A 25,149-nucleotide genomic window follows, 5' to 3' on the forward strand; every position below is an offset into this window, starting at 1 on the left:
AACAGAGGAAAGGAATAGAAAGAGGGAGGAGAGGTGGCCACAGGGGGGGCGGAGGTAGAGACAGTAGAGGGAGGAGGAGGAGAGGACAAAGGGTGGGCAGGATGGCCTGGGTTTTAGTGATGAAATGAGAAGCCAGGGCCGTGCAGAGGGCATGGAAGGTGACACGAGAGGTAGAGACTGCAGCAGGATTGGCCAGCTCCTTGCAGATTTTAAAGAGTTTGGCCGAGTTGCTAAGATGCCGCAGAGACACAGGCTTGGATGTGGGCTCTCTTCTTAGTGCGGACAGAGACTGTATTACCTTTGGAGCAGGCGGCAGGCCATTGTCAGAGGATGTGCAAAAAGCTAACCATTTCCTCTCAGCCACCCTGCACTTGTGTTATGGGGGACAAGGTCAGAGTCAGATGCACTTGGCTTTGGTTTTCAAGCGGATCCTCATGTCAGGGGCAAGAATATCAAGAGTATCAGAGATAGAAGAGTGGAGCATGGAACGGGCAGTGTCAGGGTGTGAGTCAGCCAGAGAAGGAGGAGGGGGAGAGAAAGTGTAGTCGAAAGCCTCAACTGACACAAGCTTCATGGGTCGGATGACCGAGAAGGTAGGTGGCAGTGCTGGAGTTGGTTTCGCCTGAGGCATAGAGAGGAAGGAAAGGAGAAAGTGATCACTCCAGGAGAGAGGAGTGGTGAGGGGGAGGTCTGAAATGAATAACCAAGTACACAGAAATACAATCAATGCCATTATGTATGAAACATGGAGTCCAGTTAAAGGCGGCCTCACTTAAGACAGTTCAATAAGCCGAAACAAACTGATGAAGAGTTAGGACTGTGCAATAAGGCGTCCATGCAGAAATCAGCACAGTGCACAACTCTCTACAATAGAACAGCACAAATAACAGACTGTTCTAACCTGGAACCGTTCGCTGCATCAGAGCTGTTCTTGAAGTCTTCTTCGGTGAGGCTCCAATTCTTGGAGTCTCCTTTGACAAAGCCGGCAATAATGACGAAGGCCAGCACCATTAGATTCACTGCAGTGAAGATTTTGTTCACGAGTGCCGACTCGCTCACACCGAACGACAAGAGCGCTTTGGGGACAAAATGTCAGGATTAGGGTCTGGCCTAGCGCAAACTGTTGTCAACAAACAAGGGAACAGATGCAGCTCCTTCTGGACCCCCTGGAACACAGGCAGCCACCAATGCAGGAACAATTATATTCAGCATCATTGCAGAAAGTGGAATCAGGCAAATATCAACATCACTGCTACTGGGAGTACACAGGTAGGCCATGGACAACACACAGGGAGAGAGGGAGGAAAAGCGGAAGATTATCAACATCACTGCTACGGGGATTACACAGGTAGGCCATGGACACAGGGAGGCAGAGAAAGCAGAAAGTTATCAACATCACTGCTACTGGGATTACACAGGTAGGCCATGGACACAGGGAGGCAGAGAAAGCAGAAAGTTATCAACATCACTGCTACTGGGATTACACAGGTAGGCCATGGACAACACACAGGGAGGCAGAGAAAGCAGAAAGTTATCAACATCACTGCTACTGTGATTACACAGGTAGGCCATGGACAACACACAGGGAGGCAGAGAAAGCAGAAAGTTATCAACATCACTGCTACTGGGATTACACAGGTAGGCCATGGACAACACACAGGGAGAGAGGGAGGAAAAGCGGAAGATTATCAACATTATTGCTACTGGGATTACACAGGTAGGCCATGGACACAGGGAGGCAGAGAAAGCAGAAAGTTATCAACATCACTGCTACTGGGATTACACAGGTAGGCCATGGACACAGGGAGGCAGAGAAAGCAGAAAGTTATCAACATCACTGCTACTGGGATTACACAGGTAGGCCATGGACAACACACAGGGAGGCAGAGAAAGCAGAAAGTTATCAACATCACTGCTACTGGGAGTACACAGGTAGGCCATGGACAACACATAGGGAGGCAGAGAAAGCAGAATGTTATCAACATCACTGCTACTGGGATTACACAGGTACGCCATGGACAACACACAGGGAGGCAGAGAAAGCAGAAAGTTATCAACATCACTGCTACTGGGATTACACAGGTAGGCCATGGACAACACACAGGGAGGCAGAGAAAGCAGAAAGTTATCAACATCACTGCTACTGGGATTACACAGGTAGGCCATGGACAACACACAGGGAGGCAGAGAAAGCAGAAAGTTATCAACATCACTGCTACTGGGATTACACAGGTAGGCCATGGACAACACACAGGGAGGCAGAGAAAGCAGAAAGTTATCAACATCACTGCTACTGGGATTACACAGGTAGGCCATGGACAACACACAGGGAGGCAGAGAAAGCAGAAAGTTATCAACATCACTGCTACTGGGATTACACAGGTAGGCCATGGACAACACACAGGGAGGCAGAGAAAGCAGAAAGTTATCAACATCACTGCTACTGGGATTACACAGGTAGGCCATGGACACAGGGAGGCAGAGAAAGCAGAAAGTTATCAACATCACTGCTACTGGGATTACACAGGTAGGCCATGGACACAGGGAGGCAGAGAAAGCAGAAAGTTATCAACATCACTGCTACTGGGATTACACAGGTAGGCCATGGACAACACACAGGGAGGCAGAGAAAGCAGAAAGTTATCAACATCACTGCTACTGGGAGTACACTGGTAGGCCATGGACAACACATAGGGAGGCAGAGAAAGCAGAATGTTATCAACATCACTGCTACTGGGATTACACAGGTACGCCATGGACAACACACAGGGAGGCAGAGAAAGCAGAAAGTTATCAACATCACTGCTACTGGGATTACACAGGTAGGCCATGGACAACACACAGGGAGGCAGAGAAAGCAGAAAGTTATCAACATCACTGCTACTGGGATTACACAGGTAGGCCATGGACAACACACAGGGAGGCAGAGAAAGCAGAAAGTTATCAACATCACTGCTACTGGGATTACACAGGTAGGCCATGGACAACACACAGGGAGGCAGAGAAAGCAGAAAGTTATCAACATCACTGCTACTGGGATTACACAGGTAGGCCATGGACACAGGGAGGCAGAGAAAGCAGAAAGTTATCAACATCACTGCTACTGGGATTACACAGGTAGGCCATGGACAACACAGAGGGAGAGAGGGAGAGAGGGAGGAAAAGCGGAAGATTATCAACATTATTGCTACTGGGATTACACAGGTAGGCCATGGACACAGGGAGGCAGAGAAAGCAGAAAGTTATCAACATCACTGCTACTGGGATTACACAGGTAGGCCATGGACACAGGGAGGCAGAGAAAGCAGAAAGTTATCAACATCACTGCTACTGGGATTACACAGGTAGGCCATGGACAACACACAGGGAGGCAGAGAAAGCAGAAAGTTATCAACATCACTGCTACTGGGATTACACAGGTAGGCCATGGACAACACAGAGGGAGAGAGGGAGGAAAAGCGGAAGATTATCAACATTATTGCTACTGGGATTACACAGGTAGGCCATGGACACAGGGAGGCAGAGAAAGCAGAAAGTTATCAACATCACTGCTACTGGGATTACACAGGTAGGCCAAGGACACAGGGAGGCAGAGAAAGCAGAACGTTATCAACATCTCTGCTACTGGGATTACACAGGTAGGCCATGGACAACACAGAGGGAGAGAGGGAGGAAAAGCGGAAGATTATCAACATTATTGCTACTGGGATTACACAGGTAGGCCATGGACACAGGGAGGCAGAGAAAGCAGAAAGTTATCAACATCACTGCTACTGGGATTACACAGGTAGGCCATGGACAACACGGAGGGAGAGAGGGAGGAAAAGCGGAAGATTATCAATATCACTGCTAGTGGGATTACACAGGTAGGCCATGGACAACACAGAGGGAGAGAGGGAGGGAAAGCAGAAGATTATCAACATCACTGCTACTGGGATTACACAGGTAGGCCATGGACAACACGGAGGGAGAGAGGGAGGAAAAGCGGAAGATTATCAATATCACTGCTAGTGGGATTACACAGGTAGGCCATGGACAACACAGAGGGAGAGAGAGAGGGAAAGCGGAAGATTATCAACATCACTGCTACTGGGATTATACAGGTAGGCCATGGACAACACAGAGGGAGAGAGGGAGGGAAAGCGGAAGATTATCAACATCACTGCTAATGGGATTACACAGGAAGGCCATAGACAACACAGAGGGAGAGAGAGAGGGAAAGCGGAAGATTATCAACATCACTGCTACTGGGATTACACAGGTAGGCCATGGACAACACAGAGGGAGAGAGGGAGGGAAAGCGGAAGATTATCAACATCACTGCTACTGGGATTACACAGGTAGGCCATGGACAACACAGAGGGAGAGAGGGAGGGAAAGCGGAAGATTATCAACATCACTGCTACTGGGATTACACAGGTAGGCCATGGACAACACAGAGGGAGAGAGGGAGGGAAAGCGGAAGATTATCAACATCACTGCTACTGGGATTATACAGGTAGGCCATGGACAACACAGAGGGAGGGATCAACATCACTGCTAATGGGATTACACAGGTAGGCCATGGACAACACAGAGGGAGAGAGGGAGGAAAAGCGGAAGATTATCAATATCACTGCTAGTGGGATTACACAGGTAGGCCATGGACAACACAGAGGGAGAGAGAGAGGGAAAGCGGAAGATTATCAACATCACTGCTACTGGGATTATACAGGTAGGCCATGGACAACACAGAGGGAGAGAGGGAGGGAAAGCGGAAGATTATCAACATCACTGCTAATGGGATTACACAGGAAGGCCATGGACAACACAGAGGGAGAGAGGGAGGCAAAGTGGAGGATTATCAACATCACTGCTACTGGGATTACACAGGTAGGCCATGGACAACACAGAGGGAGAGAGGGAGGGAAAGCGGAAGATTATCAACATCACTGCTACTGGGATTACACAGGTAGGCCATGGACAACACAGAGGGAGAGAGGGAGGGAAAGCGGAAGATTATCAACATCACTGCTACTGGGATTACACAGGTAGGCCATGGACAACACAGAGGGAGAGAGGGAGGGAAAGCGCAAGATTATCAACATCACTGCTACTGGGATTACACAGGTAGGCCATGGACAACACAGAGGGAGAGAGGGAGGGAAAGCGGAAGATTATCAACATCACTGCTACTGGGATTACACAGGTAGGCCATGGACAACACAGAGGGAGAGAGGGAGGGAAAGCGGAAGATTATCAACATCACTGCTACTGGGATTATACAGGTAGGCCATGGACAACACAGAGGGAGGGATCAACATCACTGCTAATGGGATTACACAGGTAGGCCATGGACAACACAGAGGGAGAGAGAGAGGGAAAGTGGAGGATTATCAACATCACTGCTACTGGGATTATACAGGAAGGCCATGGACAACACAGAGGGAGAGAGGGAGGGAAAGCGGAAGATTATCAACATCACTGCTACTGGGATTACACAGGTAGGCCATGGACAACACAGAGAGAGGGAGGGAAAGCGGAAGATTATCAACATCACTGCTACTGGGATTACACAGGTAGGCCATGGACAACACAGAGGGAGGGATCAACATCACTGCTAATGGGATTACACAGGTAGGCCATGGACAACACAGAGGGAGAGAGAGAGGGAAAGTGGAGGATTATCAACATCACTGCTACTGGGATTATACAGGAAGGCCATGGACAACACAGAGGGAGAGAGGGAGGGAACGCGGAAGATTATCAACATCACTGCTACTGGGATTACACAGGTAGGCCATGGACAACACAGAGGGAGGGATCAACATCACTGCTACTGGGATTATACAGGAAGGCCATGGACAACACAGAGGGAGAGAGGGAGGGAAAGCGGAAGATTATCAACATCACTGCTACTGGGATTACACAGGTAGGCCATGGACAACACAGAGGGAGAGAGAGAGGGAAAGTGGAGGATTATCAACATCACTGCTACTGGGATTACACAGGTAGGCCATGGACAACACAGAGGGAGAGAGGGAGGGAAAGAAGAAGATTATCAACATCACTGCTACTGGGATTACACAGGTAGGCCATGGACAACACAGAGGGAGAGAGGGAGGGAAAGCAGAAAATTATCAACACCACTGCTACTGGGATTACACAGGTAGGCCATGGACAACACAGAGGGAGAGAGGGAGGGAAAGCGGAAGATTATCAACATCACTGCTAATGGGATTACACAGGAAGGCCATAGACAACACAGAGGGAGAGAGGGAGGGAAAGCGGAAGATTATCAACATCACTGCTACTGGGATTACACAGGTAGGCCATGGACAACACAGAGGGAGAGAGAGAGGGAAAGTGGAGGATTATCAACATCACTGCTACTGGGATTACACAGGTAGGCCATGGACAACACAGAGGGAGAGAGGGAGGGAAAGAAGAAGATTATCAACATCACTGCTACTGGGATTACACAGGTAGGCCATGGACAACACAGAGGGAGAGAGGGAGGGAAAGCAGAAAATTATCAACACCACTGCTACTGGGATTACACAGGTAGGCCATGGACAACACAGAGGGAGAGAGGGAGGGAAAGCGGAAGATTATCAACATCACTGCTAATGGGATTACACAGGAAGGCCATAGACAACACAGAGGGAGAGAGAGAGGGAAAGCGGAAGATTATCAACATCACTGCTACTGGGATTACACAGGTAGGCCATGGACAACACAGAGGGAGGGATCAACATCACTGCTAATGGGATTACACAGGTAGGCCATGGACAACACAGAGGGAGAGAGGGAGGGAAAGCGGAAGATTATCAACATCACTGCTACTGGGATTATACAGGTAGGCCATGGACAACACAGAGGGAGGGATCAACATCACTGCTAATGGGATTACACAGGTAGGCCATGGACAACACAGAGGGAGAGAGGGAGGGAAAGCGGAAGATTATCAACATCACTGCTACTGGGATTACACAGGTAGGCCATGGACAACACAGAGGGAGAGAGGGAGGGAAAGCGGAAGATTATCAACATCACTGCTAGTGGGACGGGGGGCTGGGGGGGTAAAGTGGAAGATTATATAGAGCAATGGCCACACTCAACTGCAACAATGTGTCAATGGAACTGAATGAGCAACTGCAAGAGTGGTGAAAACCATACTCTGCCCAACACAGCAGGGCTGTGCAAATGACTCAGTGCCTATGTTTAACCTCCAGAGGGCAATGCAGACAGTGCACAGCAAAAATGGCTGACACAAATTGACCGCCCTGTAAGGCGTGTGTGTTGTAACACTCGGGAATTCAGAAAGTCAGACCAGTGGCCAGCAGGGCTATTTACAGTTCTTACAGGTCTTAAGAGGAAAGTCGAAGCTATGGGTTTCAGTTTAAAGAGCATTGAGGAATCCTAGGTCTCTGATAGCTCTTTCCATGTGTAGCCACACTCTTGAATGAGAAGGGGGAAAGACTGCATTCCTCCCACAGGCACTGCTTCAGATGCAGCGCGTGTGCGAGGATCCAATGCAAAGCCAATGGACTAATCAAACCTAAAAAATAAAAAATAAACACTTTCCCAGTGGATACACATGAGAATGTGCTCAAACCGTGCAATTGCCTGCACTGCCGGATCCCCCGCTCTTCAGATTAAGAGCACAAGGGGCAACACGAGCCCATAACAGCCCGCAGGCGCTTCGCCGCTTGTATACTGGCCAAGCACTATAGTGTGAGGGAAAGGAACTGCATGTTTAAAAAGATCTGCTCACTTTCCTGGGGTGCACTGCAGAGTAAAGCTGCCCATTCAGAGCGCCACAGTATCAGTTGTCGAATAATGCATGATATGTCCCCCCATGCCCCTCCTCACCGGTCAGCAAGCAAACAATAATCAGGGCGAAGATGTCGGGGTAATCTGCCAGCACGTGCTCCACTTTGATGTTAACCCGCTCTTTGAAAAACGTAGAGATCTGGTTCCCAATGAGATTGTCAAATGTGGAGCTCCAGGCCCGGGCAACGCTGGCCGTACCTGCGTGGAGAGAAGTAGGATTAGAGACATTCAGAAGCCCATGCCAGCTTCAATAGCTCACTCCCTCTGCTGGGGGCATCCAAGCACGAACCGTGATCAGTGGGAGCACCAACAGGCACGTGGGTGGAGCTGTGGCGCGGAAAAGGGCATGAACCAGCATAGCAGAAGGCATTCTCGGATCTGAAGGAACATTACATTCATGGAGGCCATTTCACTCCAAGCCTCATACAATAAGCTGTGGGTTCCCCAGTGCATGAGGAACACGGCTGTGTGGGCCCGCGTCACACCGGAGCAGCGCCTCTCTGGGAAGCTACAGCCGCACGAGTCTCGGGACTAAAGGAGTTCCAATCATACGAAGTAATGTGTATGGGCGAGAAGAAGGGTGCTCTGCCCGTGCCAGATGCCGGTCTACCTAAAACATACAACACTCATGCGAAGTAATGTGCATGGCCAAGAAGAAGGGTGCTCTGCCCGGGCCATGTCCCGGCCTACCTAAAACATACAACACTCATACGAAGTAATGTGGATGGGCGAGAAGAAGGGTGCTCTGCCCGTGCCAGGTGCCGCCGGCCTACCTTAAACATACAACAATCATACGAAGTAATGTGGATGGGCAAGAAGAAGGGTGCTCTGCCCGTGCCAGATGCCGGCCTACCTAAAACATACAACACTCATACGAAGTAATATGTATGGGCAAGAAGAAGGGTGCTCTGCCCATGCCAGATGCCGGCCTACCTAAAACATACAACACTCATGCGAAGTAATGTGCATGGCCAAGAAGAAGGGTGCTCTGCCCGTGCCAGCCTACCTAAAACATACAACACTCATACGAAGTAATATGCATGGGCAAGAAGAAGGGTGCTCTGCCCGTGCCAGGTGACAGCCTACCTAAAACATACAACACTCATACGAAGTAATGTGCATGGCCAAGAAGAAGGGTGCTCTGCCCGTGCCAGATGCCGGCCTACCTAAAACATACAACACTCATACGAAGTAATATGCATGTGCAAGAAGAAGGGTGCTCAGCCCGTGCCACGTGCCGGCCTACCTAAAACATACAACACTCATACGAAGTAATATGCATGGGCAAGAAGAAGGGTGCTCTGCCCGTGCCAGGTGCCGGCCTACCTAAAACATACAACACTCATACAAAGTAATGTGGATGGGCAAGAAGGGTGCTCTGCCCGTGCCAGGTGACGGCCTACCTAAAACATACAACAGTCATACGAAGTAATATGCATGTGCAAGAAAGAAGAAGGGTGCTCTGCCCGTGCCACGTGCCGGCCTACCTAAAACATACAAAACTCATACGAAGTAATATGCATGGGCAAGAAGAAGGGTGCTCTGCCCGTGCCAGGTCCCGGCCTACCTAAAACATACAACACTCATACGAAGTAATGTGGATGGGCGAGAAGAAGGGTGCTCTGCCCGTGCCAGGTGCCGGCCTACCTAAAACATACAACACTCATACGACGTAATGTGGATGGGCAAGAAGAAGGGTGCTCTGCCCGTGCCAGGTGCCGGCCTACCTTAAACATACAACAATCATACGAAGTAATGTGGATGGGCAAGAAGAAGGGTGCTCTGCCCGTGCCAGCCTACCTAAAACATAGGACAGTATGAGGTTCCAGCCTGTGGTGAAGGCCCAGATCTCTCCCACCGTCACGTAGCTGTAGAGGTAGGCGGATCCGGTTTTGGGGACCCTGGCACCAAACTCTGCATAGCAGAGTCCGGCCAGTACAGAGGAAAGAGCAGCAATCAGGAAACAAAGAACGATGGAAGGCCCGGCCTTCTCCTTGGCAACTCCACCAGCCAGGACATAGACGCCAGCCCCCAAAGTGCTGCCCACCCCCAGGGCAATGAGGTCCAGGGTGCCGAGACATCGAGAGAAGCGGGTATCTTGCGTGCTGAGGTCCACCACCCTCCGGCGGATCAGTTTGTTCCCAAATTCAGACAAGGTCTCCTTCAACATTGTGGTCATTTTCTGACGGATTGGCTACAGTGTCTGAAAGAAAGAAGACATACGAGTCAGGTATCGGTTTGGCACAGTGTCTGAAACAGAAGCTGGTGCTATGGAAACGCTGAATTTTGCATTGGAACGGTTCTGGAGGGTCATCACATTGTTTACTGAGGTTAGTCAAGTTGGGCATATGGCCTGTAGCACCCTCATACTTCCCTTTCAAGGAGGCAGGTTAGTGTGGCTGCATGGAATCCCCATGATCAGACGTGGTTCTGAGAGCCACCAGCCCGCATTGGCAGCTCAGGACTGAATATTGTAGAGGGTAACAGTACCAGCCCCAACCGCCTGCAATTCACCCTATAATCAGCCCCAGCCATACTCCGTTAGAGCAGAGAATTCATAACGGCGGGCGCCTACTCACCTTAACCCAAAGCGAGTGCACGTTTTGTACGTAAAGCAAGTTTACTGTACAATCGTCCGGGAAGCAGCTAGATGACTATTGATCAAACTAACCCACGTCTCAATGAACCAAATACGTTTTGCAACAATTAAAACACTCCCATATATTTTATTACAATCCTCCCCCCACATGTGATTGGACAAAAGCTCAAAGAAATCCCATCTTTCTCCAATTCCTACACTCTCATTGGTGGCCGTTATCTTAACTGCCATCTTCAGCTCATGTGTAAATCACACCTCCTTTTAGGATTTGTCTGTGGTAGATCATGACATCATCAAACAGACCATGTGTGTGCAAACATAAATCATTACTAGTAACAACTGGCCTGAGCCTTTCAACCATAACCCTAATTGCACATGGTTTGCGTGGATACTTCAGGTGATGTGAAGAATGCAGAGTAAACCGGTTCTCTGGGAACTAGCAATGGCTATCTCATCCGCCCCGGCTTACCAACGCCATTGAAACATTCTAATTTATAAGACTACCAATCCAATCACGCATGGCCCCTCCAGTTCCACTGAGAAAAGAATGCACTGAACGAGATTCCATCTGTTCCCTGCGGAACCACTAACCTGTTCCCTGCGGAACCACTAACCCATAAACCCTGTCCAGCTCAATGACTCAGACAACACCCTTCCCTGCCCCCAGAGTCTGAATGAATAAAAACCCACTACATACAGATTTATAAATCCCCTTTATATGTGTGCTCTTTTCTCAGTGTGCATGCATGTTTGATAAATACTATCTTTCCTTTACAGTAGATTCTTGCAGGACAGGCCCCCTTTCTCGCATGTGCATTATAAAAACTCTGCATTGCGTGCTTCTGTGCACGCAAATTGTGTTTATATTTCATTGTGGGGTTTCAGCATTTTATCTTTCTATGCACGTGCAATCTAATATGTATCAACTTTAACAAAAAAGTGACACTAATGTAACATACTCCGTTCATAATTAACTACACTTGATACATATGAAATTGCAACATTGTGCCCCTGTCGCTGCATCACCAGTCACAGCTATGGCACTCGCAACATAAGCCCCTCTTGATCGTGTGGACCTTTCCAGATCACCATAATGTGAGTTATAGACCAAAGCAACTTGGGGGGGGGGGGGGGGGGTGGGTGAAGGGAATGACAGGTTGACTAACTCTTGAGAGTCTAAACACAGTACTATAGACCCACTATATAAGAGGAGGAACTGGCCTAATCTTCAACAGCACCCGAGTGAAGGTCCAGGACAGCGCTGAATGGAAATTAAACTCTTAAGATGATCTGGGGCTAGAGCTCAACCAACCAGAGCAGGGCTCCTTGGAGAAGTTGCCATGGAAAACTCAGTGTGCAAACAAAACATTGGAGCGGGGAGCCACAAGCTCTAGCTCTTCATTGCCATGTACTGAGGAGTTACTCCAGGCAGCCGACTGCCCAGCATCGCCTTAGTTACTTGGCAGCATCCTCCTTCTTCACTAGGGATGTGATGGGATGTGGGAGCTGAAAAGACCAACACATTAAGCCCTATAAATTATATAACACAACAGGCAGGCGTGATGACACAGGGCTCAGCACCTGAACAGCACACTTACACCATTCATTTCTGTGACCAGGAACTGCAAAGGGTCTCCTTTCTTGCAAACCACTAGTGCACACATTCTGGAAACTGTTCACAAAGGTACGCAATCTCACGTTCTGCCCACGCATCTCCCTGCGCACAATTCCACGATTCCTGAAAGTACCTTGAGGACTCTCAGCCAGGCCGTCCAGGTACATGCAAGTGTTGGGTGCGGTCCTGGTACATACCCATTGTCCTCCAGTGCGCACCAGGTAGGATGCACATTTCCAGCGAAAAGCCAAAAAGGGGTGGACATGGTAAGGGCATTTTTCACATTGCGCCGTTTTTGTAGGGATGGAAATGTTTAAAAGAAATACATAAGCCATGCAATGAGAATTCGATTCGGATCAGAGGAATACAAGCAGGGCTCCAGGGGAGTCAAGAGCAATGGAAACCTTTGCAGGCACAGCACGCCCCTTCCTGAATACAGTCACATGCACCACATTCTGCCAATGCACGGTCTGCGGGAGGGAGAGCAAAGCTTTGGGTCTCCTACCCACTGTACATTTGCTTTTCTTTAAAACACTTTCCTAGTGGATACTTAATGGAAGCAGTTACAACTCCTGGCTTAAGCAAGTGGGCCTCCTCTAGTATGGATTGAATGCCCCGTGCCCTTCCACCTAGCCAGTCACCCTGGGACTGCATGAGGAACATGGAGCATGCGTTGCCCAGGTAACCCAGTCTCATTATAGGATCGGGGGGAGAGACACACACACAAAGGCCAACCCAGACCAACCAGAGGGAGCCATGGTTTGTAAAGGACGGGGTGACCGAGAAACGGGCTGCGTGCAGTAGTGCCAGATGCCAACTACCCAGATCACACAGGATCTTGAGCCAGACCACCTGCACAGTGGGATTTGCCCGCTGTCCTGGTGCCACCTTGACCAGGGATCCTCCTGCCCGACCAACAGTGATTGAAACTCTGCCCAATACACCATGCTGCAAACTTTGCTCTAAACACAAGTGGCACATAAATAGGAAACATTGGGCGGGTGCCCAGGGATCCTGCCAACGTCCCTCTCTGGAAGTTCTGCAAGGCACATGTAATGTTCCTCCTTGGCACCTGGATCAATACACTAACGGATATTTAGACGCCCTGATGCAAGAGGGGGGGGGGGTTATAAATGGGCTGTCAGGGCCTGACTGAAGCGCCATCTAGATCACACCTGATGGGGTTTTAATAGACTGGGAAATCGAATGTCGAAGTCCATTTATCACTGGGTGCCAAAGCTGGCGCGGCCCAGCTGCGCGCTCCATTTCCAATATCTAGGGGAATATTGCCTTTGATGTCTCCCACGCACACGCATTCGCCTAGGTAAGAGCGTCGCAGCTGGTGCCCTATGCGAGAAGCAGCAATGCCATAAGCAGAGGGGCTGTCCCAGACTTTTAGAGAATATACAAGAGCACGTTAAACAGGAGTGAAGTATATGGAATATTGCCGACGTGCGCCCCACGCGCTACCAGTGCTTGGGGCGGAACCCTGAGATAAATAAATAAAATAACAGCCATTATGCAGCTCAATCCGCCCCGCAGCCCCCGCTGTGGTCACCTAATGGCGATTATGCAGTTACTGATGAAACCTACTTATTTCTCCCCACTTCCCCCCAAAAACAAACTGTGCAGCGAGTGAGCGGATTACTACCCGCCATATAGCAATTTCTGGCACTCCGTCACTAAATCGAAGGGCCCCGCGAATCCCCGTGACCGGGCCTGGGTGCAGCTTCCGCACTGGGCAGAATAGTCCGCTCTGGTGCACAAGTAACACCTGCAGCCACGACGCCTCGGTTGGCAGCGCCGCAGTCTCCCCAGGTGCGGCTCCCACGATTGTGCAAAGGTGGCTCTGGCGTGTTCCGGTGGCCAGGCAGGAGTGTTCGGCTGGAAAGGGGCACTGCAGTCGCTACTTTTGGGAATTTATGGTAGGTTATTGGGTTTTTTAATACTACCATTTTCATAGTCTTTTTGATTTGGTTAATAGGCGAGGAAGGAACACCACAAGATTGCTTGCTGTGCTGTCTGGCAGCACTTGCGGTTACAGGAACAAATTAGTTACGAGGGCACAGTGATGCAGACCTTGAGCTGCTAAGATGAAGATGGTCTGGAAACCCCAGTTCAAGCAGAAATGAGAGCACCGGAAAACCCGCACTTAATAACAGACAGTGGAAATGAAAGAGAAAAACCCACTTTATGAACAATCCATCATAAAGCAGGGACAGCAGACAAGCATCAAGAACCTCATAACTCTCAAAGGCTCGAGCCAATTGTCATCATTACTGACGTCATACCACTATCTTGGTTACAAAAACCTACAGGGTACAGGATTGGTTAGGGTATACATATGCATCGCTATAGGGGTTGGCTTTCTAATTGGGTGACACCTATCTTCTGGCTCCCCCTGGGGCCACCTCTAAATTGATAATACTAAATACATGTCATCTCTACAATATACGATTGGTTAACGCAACATGCAAGGGGCGGCTTGAAATTGACGGCTGATTGGTTGGCTTCTACTGACCAACCTTGGCAAGATACTATCCCTTATTCCTAGGCCATGAGCCCGGGCGATTCCTTCATAGTTGGCCTTGCATGGCACCTCAAGTCTGGGCATATGCGTGAGGAGTAAGGCAGGTGCTCTATCTGTGGCTGGGGGCTAATGAATAGACAGTGCTCTTCTAGTTGGGTCACGTGTGAGGAGTAATGCAGGTGCTCTATCTGTGCTTGGGGGCAATGAATAGACAGTGCTCTTCTAGTTGGGTCACGTGTGAGGAGTAATGCAGGTGCTCTATCTGTGCCTGGGGGCAATGAATAGACAGTGCTGGTCTAGTTGAGTCACGTGTGAGGAGTAAGGCAGGTGCTCCATCTGTGCTTGGGGGCTAATGAATAGACAGTGCTCTTCTGGTTGGGTCACGGGTGAGGAGTAAGGCAGGTGCTCTATCTGTGCTTGGGGGCAATGAATAGGCAGTGCTCTTCTGGTTGGGTCACGGGTGAGGAGTAGGGCAGGTGCTCTATCTGTGCTTGGGGGCAATGAATAGACAGTGCTCTTCTGGTTGGGTCACGGGTGAGGAGTAAGGCAGGTGCTCTATCTGTTCCTGGGGGCAATGAATAGACAGTGCTCTTCTAGTTGGGTCACGTGTGGGGAGTAATGCAGGTGCTCTATCTGTGCTTGGGGGCTAATGAATAGACAGTGCTCTTCTAGTTGGGTCACGGGTGAGGAGTAAGGCAGGTGCTCTGTCTGTTCCTGGGGGCAATGAATAGACAGTGCTCTTCTAGTTGGGTCACGTTTGAGGAGTAGGGCAGGTGCTCTATCTATGCTTGGGGGCTAATGAATAGACAGTGATCTTCTAGTTGGGTCACGTGTGGGGATCTGTGCTTGGGGGCAATGAATAGACAGTGCTCTTCTAGTTGGTCACGTGTGAGGAGTAAGGCAGGTGCTCTATCTGTGCCTGGGGGCTAATGAATAGACAGTGCTCTTCTAGTTGGGTCACCTGTGAGGAGTAATGCAGGTGCTCTATCTGTGGCTGGGGGCTAATGAATAGACAGTGCTCTTCTAGTTGGGTCACGGGTGAGGAGTAAGGCAGGTGCTCTATCTGTGCCTGGGGGCAATGAAAGGTGCTCTATCTGTGCCTGGGTGCAATGAATGGACAGTGATCTTCTAGTTGGGTCACGTGTGAGGAGTAAGGCAGGTGCTCTATCTGTGCCTGGGTGCAATGAATAGACAGTGCTCTTCTAGTTGGGTCAAGTGTGAGGAGTAAGGCAGGTGCTCTATCTGTGCCTGGGGCTAATGAATAGACAGTGCTCTTCTAGTTGGGTCACGTGTGAGGAGTAAGGCAGGTGCTATATCTGTGCCTGGGGCCAATGAATAGACAGTGCTCTTCTAGTTGGGTCACGTGTGAGGAGTAAGGCAGGTGTTCTATCTGTGCCTGGGGGCAATGAATAGACAGTGCTCTTCTAGTTGGGTCACGTGTGAGGAGTAAGGCAGGTGCTCTATCTGTGCCGGGTCACGTGTGAGGAGTAAGGCAGGTGCTCTATCTGTGCTTGGGGGGTAACGAATAGACAGTGCTCTTCTAGTTGGGTCACGTGTGAGGAGTAATGCAGGTGCTCTATCTGTGCCTGGGGGCAACGAATTGACAGTGCTCTTCTAGTTGGGTCACGTGTGAGGAGTAATGCAAGTGCTCTATCTGTGCCTGGGGGCAACGAATAGACAGTGCTCTTCTAGTTGGGTCACGTGTGAGGAGTAATGCAGGTGCTCTATCTGTGCCTGGGGGCAACGAATAGACAGTGCTCTTCTAGTTGGGTCACGTGTGAGGAGTAATGCAGGTGCTCTATCTGTGCCTGGGGGTAAGGTCACGTGTGAGGAGTAATGCAGGTGCTCTATCGGTGCTTGGGGGCAATGAATAGACAGCGCTCTTCTGGTTGGGTCACGTGTGAGGAGTAAGGCAGGTGCTCAATCTGTGCCTGGGGGCAATGAATAGACAGCGCTCTTCTGGTTGGGTCACGTGTGAGGAGTAAGGCAGGTGCTCTATCTGTGCTTGGGGGCAATGAATAGACAGCGCTCTTCTGGTTGGGTCACGTGTGAGGAGTAATGCAGGTGCTCTATCTGTGCTTGGGGGCAATGAATAGACAGTGCTCTTCTAGTTGGGTCACATGTGAGGAGGAATGCAGGTTGGGTCACATGTGAGGAGGAATGCAGGTGCTCTATCTGTGCCTAGGGGCAATGAATAGACAGTGCTCTCCTGGGGGCAATGAATAGACAGTGCTCTTCTAGTTGGGTCACGTGTGGGGAGTAGGGCAGGTTCTCTATCTGTGCTTGGGGGCAATGAATAGACAGTGCTCTTCTAGTTGGGTCACGTGTGAGGAGTAAGGCAGGTGCTCTATCTGTGCCTGGGGGCAATGAATAGACAGTGCTCTTCTAGTTGGGTCACGTGTGAGGAGTAATGCAGGTGCTCTATCTGTGCCTGGGGGCAATGAATAGACAGTGCTCTTCTAGCTGGGTCACGTGTGAGGAGTAAGGCAGGTGCTCTATCGGAGTAAGGCAGGTGCTCCATCTGTGCCTGGGGGCAATGAATAGACAGTGGTCTTCTAGTTTGGTCACGTGTGACGAGTAAGGCAGGTGCTCTATCTGTGCCTGGGGGCAAACGTGTGACGAGTAAGGCAGGTGCTCCATCTGTGCCTGGGGGCAATGAATAGACAGTGCTCTTCTAGTTGGGCCACCAGGGGGCAATGAATAGACAGTGCTCTTCTATTTGGGCCACGTGTGAGGAGACTGCATTTTGATTTATTTTACCCTGCATTTATGGGATTCTAGCCAATTTTATTATGAGTGCCAGGGTTTTCACTACCACTAGACCTGCTTGATCAGTTCCCTATGAGGTTGTTGGCTTACAATATTCTGCACCTGGCCTTCCAACACTGTTTGTTCTTTTAATGAATATAAGAATGTAATGCATGTGCCTTGGGAATTATTATCTGGTGTTCTCTCTGATCGTCCAGACCTTCCCTAATTTCTCAGAAACCTAGGCTGTGTGCGTCTAGCTAGCATTTTGGGTTTTCATGAAGCCCTGAGGCCGCTAGTTTACTTCAATGCGTGCTACTGCTTCCATTTTGAAAGAAATGGCTGCTCAGTACTTTCGCGTTGCTATGTTAGTGAGCTATATACGAGTTGTTCATGTTGCATTCAGCTGTTGCTTCGTGTCTATTGCATGCACGTGTCAGTTTGCTTATTGTCGCCATCTTTAGTTACGTTAGGTCCATTTCCTGCTGCACCTGCCTGCGATGAGGGCGGTATGGTCGCCTTAGTGAGTGACGTTTCTCACCTATGCTATATTGGGGTGGGGGAGTGGCAGTAGCTTTGAATGAAGTATTCATCTGCCCGCCAACAGAACATGAAATGCCAGCTGGGTTAGCAGGGAAAGGGGTGTTTCTTACATGGAGAGAACAAGGTTCTCCTTGAAGGAGAGTTTGCATTCCTTTCCTGAATTGCATGACAGTGGGGCAGTGCTTCATTTGTGGGAGTGTTGGCAGGGCTAAACCCCACAGCATCAATGCTTACTGTCTCCGAATCAGTTCCATTTTCTTGAACTGTCATGCAGTATTCAAGACACAACGAGCAGTTTAAGCTACGCGCACAACTCTGGGCAATGCCGCAGGGCCTCCCAAGGCTAGGCAGAGTAACAGATGTTACCATCCGGCAGGCCAGGAGAGGGGCAACTCCCGCCGCAACGCCGGCTCCTCTCCCCACAAGCCACGAAGACACGCAGTCTCTGTCACACAAAGCCGAGGAAGGGAGAGGTGCGAACAATCGCCGCACCCTTCCTCAAAACAAGGTCCTAAGCACCTAAGGAAAACCAACTGTCAGGCAGGTCCCAGGTTCAAAGACCTGCCCCCTCCTCAGGGGACCAGACATGTCGCCTATCCGGCCGGGGGCTGGCACACAGCCCCCACTACTATACACATCAAACATCCAGGGCTCCCCTGGGTCTTATAAATAAGAGCAGACTGCTCTAAGAGAACACAATTGGTTTGTGGACCATGAACGGGGACCCAAACTAACAGGAGGATCACTGTTCACTCAGCGTCTTCCACACTTTGCTTCTTTACCACAAAACCCTCCCACCCTACAAACAAGGGAGAAGACAAAGGAAAAGAAGTACATGGCACTGTACAGTGTCCACAACGAGTCGTGGGACATGAGAAGGCGGCACGGGCCTGAGGGGGTAACCTCAGGACCCGGTGCCCAAAAGTATATTATGATGATATGTGATTACTGTTATCTGCATAACCATATCTGTACAATAAAATCCTACTGCCTTTTATTGCCAACACTTGACAAATGTTGTGAGACAAATTATTTCAGGTGAGGGTTCGGGGTCGGCCGAAAATGATGCATGCATATGGGTTCATCAGTTATGTGCCAGAAGGTGACAGTGCTGGGCCTTCTGCTGGTCATGCCAGCACACAGATCAAGTTAGCCTGCGGAAGCTCTGTCGCTTCTAGGTCTTCAGATCCCACCTGTAGCAGTCTCTCTGCACGGCATGCAAAAGTAATGGGCTAGCTGGGCCTAAGAGACTAAAAATAAAATATAAAATTTTAAAACAGCAGTTAAGAAAAGGAAGTCCTTTCAAGCTTGCTCAAGGCTCATTTGGAAATCACCCGTCATACTGGTGTAATTCGGAGAAGGGGAGACTGGAGAGCACTTGGGGGGTGGGAGAGTGAAGGCTGGTGAGGCCCAGTGGGTACTCTTCAGGCTTCAGCCCGAGTGCCTGCAAGCTGCCACCCTGCCGGACTCGAGACATAAAGCAGCCAAGTAGCGTCCACTCGGGATGTCGCAGACTGTGACCCAGTGCCAGGCAGCTGCTGCTCGCAGAAACAGGATGTGGAGATAAAGGTTGAACTAAACCTGGATGAATCAGTCAGAATAACCTCTGCAAAACGACTACAGTGCGCTCTGCGTCACAGTGTGCCGCCACCACCACACATACCCGTGACGTGGGTGGCAAGGGGCATGGCGCTCCAGTCCATCAAACTTTCCAATACATTGAACAGGCTTAGACCAAAGGAAGATGGAAATGGGGGGAGAGTGGTGGAGTCTATTACACAAGTGTGTCTCCAGCTGTCTGGCTGCACCGACCCTCAAATGGTGGGGGGGGGCTAATAAAACACAGGACGGAGGCCCTTTTTATTTTTGTTTTTGGTGCTTACGCACCTTTACAAAAAAAAGCAAAAAATGTTACAAAGTAAAACATATGTTTGTTTTGCCACATCAAAAGAAGTGTTTAAAATATATCAATATACATACCAATTAAAAATTAATAAAGGTGCATAACATCTTTACAAAACTTCATTAATCTGTGCACATTAAGAAAAAGAGAAAGAATAATATTAGATCTAACAATGACACTTCTCTAATTCCTCAACAAGAGTTGCTGTTGTCTGCACCATATAGATTGTACATCACTGTAGCATGCAAAGAGAAAGCTGCGTTTGAATTAAGATTTCAGGGCATTGATTTTTTCTGTCATCTTCATTCTGCCAATGTTGCAGAGGGGGCTATTTCTAAGGTCCGCAAGAGTCTAACAGTTGCCAAAATGATGGCATTGCTTGTTCCCCACATGCACCTGGCCCATATAAGATTCTGACCTAAGGCTGTGTTTGTATGTTGAAATGCCTTTAAAACAAGGACATGCAAATAAAACATAGTTTCCAATTATCTATGGTATGGTATAAACAGTCTGGAAGCTTCGGGAATGTCAAGCTTCCCTCGTATGTAGATCAAAGCAGGTCATGTTCCCCAGCAAAACAGCATCGTGGGGTGCGGGGGAGGGAGATTGGCCAATGAAAGGGTGGGGATGGATACAACCAGACGGATGATATGATAGGTTGTTAGGTTATTTATAACACCCTTAATACCCAGAGGTTTCTAAGCGTGGACCCGGGGATCAAACCTGTGTTATTCCGTGTCGTCTTGCTTCCAAGGCAAGCACGTTGCCGCTGAGCTATCCTACCGAGATCCACAATCCCTTGGTTTGAATAGGATGGCATCTCTGGTATTCTGGGTTGGAGAAACCAGGAATGGCGAGAAGCACCCCCTACTTGCCTCATTTAGGGGTCCTTTCACTTGGACTTCATCATCTGATGGCTAAGAGGGGTCAAAAGGGAGTAGCCTGTTCAGCCAAAGTGAAGCAGGGAGCCCAGTCAAGGCAGATTCACTGCAAGGGGACCTTTCCCTGCAAGAATTAAACAGTCTCTTCTGGTTTGGCACACTCGGAATTGGCTTCCTGACTTTCAGGGTGTACGGCGATCCAAAACTACATCTCGGTTGAAAATGATATACTTGATGGGTTTCGAAGAACCACACTCGGGATGTTGTTTCCCTTTAAATAAGAAGGGACATCCAAACATTTCCTTTAGGTCAGTTCTCAGTTTACAAGAAGAAGGCGGGAGGAAACGACATCGAATAGACCCGCTCAGGTGGAAATCCGAACCTTTCCTTTATGTCAGCTATCAGCTTACAAGAAGGTGTGAGTAAACGACAGCGAGTAGACCCGCTCAGGTGGAAATTCGAACCTTTCCTTTATGTCAGCTATCAGCTTACAAGAAGAAGGCGTGAGTAAACGACAGCGAGTAGACCCGCTCAGGTGGAAATCCGAACCTTTCCTTTATGTCAGCTATAAGCTTACAAGAAGAAGGTGTGAGTAAACGACAGCGAGTAGACCCGCTCAGGTGGAAATCCAAACCTTTCCTTTATGTCAGCTCTGAGTTTACAAGAAGAAGGCGTGAGTAAACGACAGCGAGTAGACCCGCTCAGGTGGAAATCTAAACCTTTCCTTTATGTCAGCTATCAGCTTACAAGAAGAAGGAGTGAGTAAACGACAGCAAGTAGACCCGCTCAGGTGGAAATCCGAACCTTTCCTTTAGGCCAGCTCTCAGCTTAAAAGAAGAAGGTGGGAGTAAAAAACAGCGAGTAGACCCACTCAGGTGGTAATCCGAACCTTTTCTTTATGTCAGCTCTCAGCTTAAAAGAAGGTGGGAGTAAAAGACAGCGAGTAGACCCGCTCAGGTGGTAATCCGAACCTTTCCTTTATGTCAGCTATCAGCTTACAAGAAGAAGGCAGGAGTAAACGACAGCGAGTAGACCCGCTCAGGTGGAACTTAGAACCTTTCCTTTATGTCAACTCTCAGCTTACAAGAAGAAGGGGGGAGTAAAAGACAGCGAGGAGACACGCTCAGGTGGTGTCAAAGACTGCAAGACAGTCAGCATATGACAGCTACGCCCAATTTAGGGGTCAAATTGCAGGTGGTGTACCTAAGTGGCCCAGGAGGTCTGAAACACTTCTCATTGGTTCCTAATCCACATGCACACAGGTTTAGGGATTAGTGCAAAAAGAAGTCTTAAAGGTTGGTTGCAATTCCATGCTCTTTCTAAAATATTTGTTTTTTTCAAATTCTCTTTAAAACTAGTGGCAGAGTGCCATACAGTTGCCAGAGGTAGCCTTCCCCACCCAGCCTGAGCCCAGTCTAGGTGAAAGACACCAGTAAATTCTTGTAGTAAGTCATAGCCCCCTCAATATCCAAGAGCTTGTTCAGCCCACAGTTTATAGACCCTTCTAATTACTAGGCACTACGCTACATCATCTGCATTTATCTGGGATTTGGCTGGATGTGGGGGGTAACCGGGAAGACTTTACAGGGGCAGCTGGGCCAATCATTGGGACCTACCCAGAAGAAAGGCCATCAGAACCAGGTGCCAAGTCATGGCCTACCTTACAAGGGCAAAGAGGCATGCCCAGCCGTTGGTGTCTCCGCTCATTTGTATAGCTAATACTCGCAGGAACCTGCAAAGGACTGACCAATGAACAGTGGTGGAAATGGAAAATAACTGGTGGGGGATACCACAAGGGGCGGAGTTTGGGGGCGCTGCCGAGGAGGCGGGGTTTAGGGGGACAGAGCTGGCAGTTCACCTCCGATCAAAGGAAATGTCCAAAATAAGTTAAAATGGCACAATTTCGTTCATGCTGCTTCTTTTTCAAAATTAGATATCTAAAAAATAAAATATTTGAACGAGATTGGTCCAGAACAATAGATGAAATAAGCAGTTACAGCACTTATAAAGGATATGCTAAGTGCACTAGAATAAGAGTTCTGCAATGTAGTTATCTTGGTGTATTTCCATGCAATATCACACGCAGATATTATACAAAAGAAAGGACAAGACACTGGGAAAGACTAAAAGGGGAGGAATATGTAGTGAAATGTCGCTTTTCAGTCTGTAGTGAACCAAGCGAAACCCTTAAACACCTAGGGCTTCATTACGAGTCACCCGGTATGGAAATAACAGTGGCGGTAAACCCGCCGCCACTGTTGTTTCCATACCGGGTGATCACGACTCCTGCAGGCGGAGGCGTCAATCCCACCAGGGCAGGCTGGTTTAACACCGCCCGCCTGCAGGCGGAAGTGGAAACACCGGCACCATCACGAGATGGTGCCGGTGTTTCCATGGTCCCCATTCCCATTGAGTCCTACGGGTCTCAATGGGAGTGGTGATTTACCGAATTCCGCCTCCGGAATTCCCGGGTCACCGGGGTTGTAATGCCCCGGTAATTCGGGAATCACGGATGAGGAATGGTAATACGAGTCTGGCGGTAACCGAGCCGGAACGACAGACTCGTAATGAGGCCCCTAGTGTTGGAATGTTGTTATTTCAAAGTCGTGAGAACAAATTTGTTAATGAGATTTGCCAATACTGACTTGAAAGATTGCCTTGAATCCCTATGGATAAGGAGGATGCTTGGCGACCATAGACTCTTATCTTTTGCATTGGTCCAGATGCTAAAACATATTGAAAGTGAATTGGAAAGTCACGAATCTTTAAAGATAACCCCAGTAATAGATCAATAATAACCCAGTGTAGTGGATGTAATATCTGCTCTGTAAATGTGCTTTGTATTCGATGTATGAATACAGTGTAGAAAGAATCTTACCTTGCACTTAGATCTAATGGAACAGGAAACTTGCTTTTAAATTGGTATTATTGAACATTTTAAAACGAATAGATTATTAAGGCACCAGAGGTGGTGTATATTAACTAGACCTGACTGGTCTTAAAAGTCTTTATATTTGGCGAATTTGCAAACAGACTGTGGGGCATATATCAAACTGCAGCAATAATCGTACTAGATTAGCACTATCATAAAGCATTGGAAACGCCAATGATGTACAAAAACCTTTCCTGGAATATATAATCGATCACGAGATAAACACCCCATAACTTCATTGTGAAAGAAATGCATGAACTCAGATGATGATGAAATATGTAATATGAAATGTTTTTAGATAATATGTAAAGGTTTTCATATACTTTCTCAGAGAAAGCTGTATGTTGATTTGTTGTATATATTTGACCTCTTTGTAAAGGTTTTTTTTAACCATAAACAAATTTAAAAAAATATATATATGTATCTATTCCACTTTAAGCCACTTCCATGGCCCTGGTGATGAGTTCCTTCACTCTGCGGATAATAGTTTTGACCAGTGTTGCCCAGTAAATATTCTTTAAAATTCACAATTTGTTTCCCATTTTATATTTTACAAAATTCCTTTTCGGTATTATTCCAAACAGTGTGATTTTTTTAACTTGACCCCACCCGGCACAGCTCCTGCAGCTCCCCTCCAAAAGGAGTTGGGTGGCTGCATCGTGTGTGATCATTTCCATGTTAATAGGGGTATTTATTTATTCACACAATGTTTGTTGGCTGCCTGTACATTTATTTATGCAATGCTTGTCGGATCCCTGTACATTTATGTATGCAATGTTTGTCGGATACAGCCAGCCCTGCCAATGAAGAGAAGTAACCCAGCAGCGCTGCTGTGGCAAGGGTGGCGCCTCAGCAGTCCTCTGGTTTCCATGCATTAGGCCATCATTGCTGAAAACATGCGACCGTGCCACGAAGGAATGGAGGTGTGCCCAGTTTCTGCCCACTTTCTTCCGTGGGATCCATAGCAGTTTAGTAGTGGCTTGAATCTTGTGTAAAGCAACAGAACGCGTCTGGCATAATCACCAATAAGAGAAGCACACACTTTACCAGGGTCACATGACACGCTTCTCTGCTTGCACTGCAACAATCCTCGTAAAGAATGCTTCAGGGCACCACATTCGTAGGGTTCTCCTTCAGGCTGTACATTTCCTAAATATGCTTTGCAAGCAAGGAGCTGCCTTAGTATTCCTATAGCCTCACAGCCCGGTTAGTTTCCCTGTTATAGTGTGCACGAGGCAAATGCAAAGCTTTGACTTAGCAGCAACACGGCAGCCCGCGCAGACTCATTCAGTGTAGGATGTAACAAGCGTCCAACAAGCAACACACTGGGTCGCTGCTTATCGGGCCTCTGGGACAGGACCTTAAGAAAAACAGCAGCGCTCAGGGGCCAGCGGAGAGCCGGGGGGAAAGGGGTGGTGACCTGAACATGCTGAACGGTGGCCGTGGGCTGTCATCTCACAGAATCAAAAGGGCCCCGCATACACTGGGCCTCAAGGTGACCCCTACAAGAGAAGCGCTACAGGCAGAGCAAATTGCTGCGGAGAGGGGCGTGTGGTGGAGTGAGGGGGAAACAGGAGACTCCC

The 25,149-nt window shown here is 48.8% G+C and overlaps 1 protein-coding gene across 1 annotated transcript in view; it reads right to left on the bottom strand.

Moving 5' to 3' along the window:
* SLC7A3 (solute carrier family 7 member 3) overlaps positions 1–25,149 on the bottom strand; it is a 118,922-nt gene that overhangs the window by 54,643 nt on the left and 39,130 nt on the right. Inside the window, exons 2-4 of the mRNA XM_069612422.1 lie at positions 9,616–10,018; positions 7,855–8,013; positions 902–1,076 (exon numbers count right to left, since the gene is read on the bottom strand). Coding sequence (XP_069468523.1) covers positions 902–1,076; positions 7,855–8,013; positions 9,616–9,994 — 713 coding nt within the window. The 5' untranslated portion in view covers positions 9,995–10,018. The remainder of the gene's footprint in view (positions 1–901; positions 1,077–7,854; positions 8,014–9,615; positions 10,019–25,149) is intronic.

Source organism: Ambystoma mexicanum, chromosome 5p (assembly GCF_040938575.1).
Source record: "Ambystoma mexicanum isolate Mex_15411 chromosome 5p, UKY_AmexF1_1, whole genome shotgun sequence".
Taxonomy (NCBI): domain Eukaryota; kingdom Metazoa; phylum Chordata; class Amphibia; order Caudata; family Ambystomatidae; genus Ambystoma; species Ambystoma mexicanum.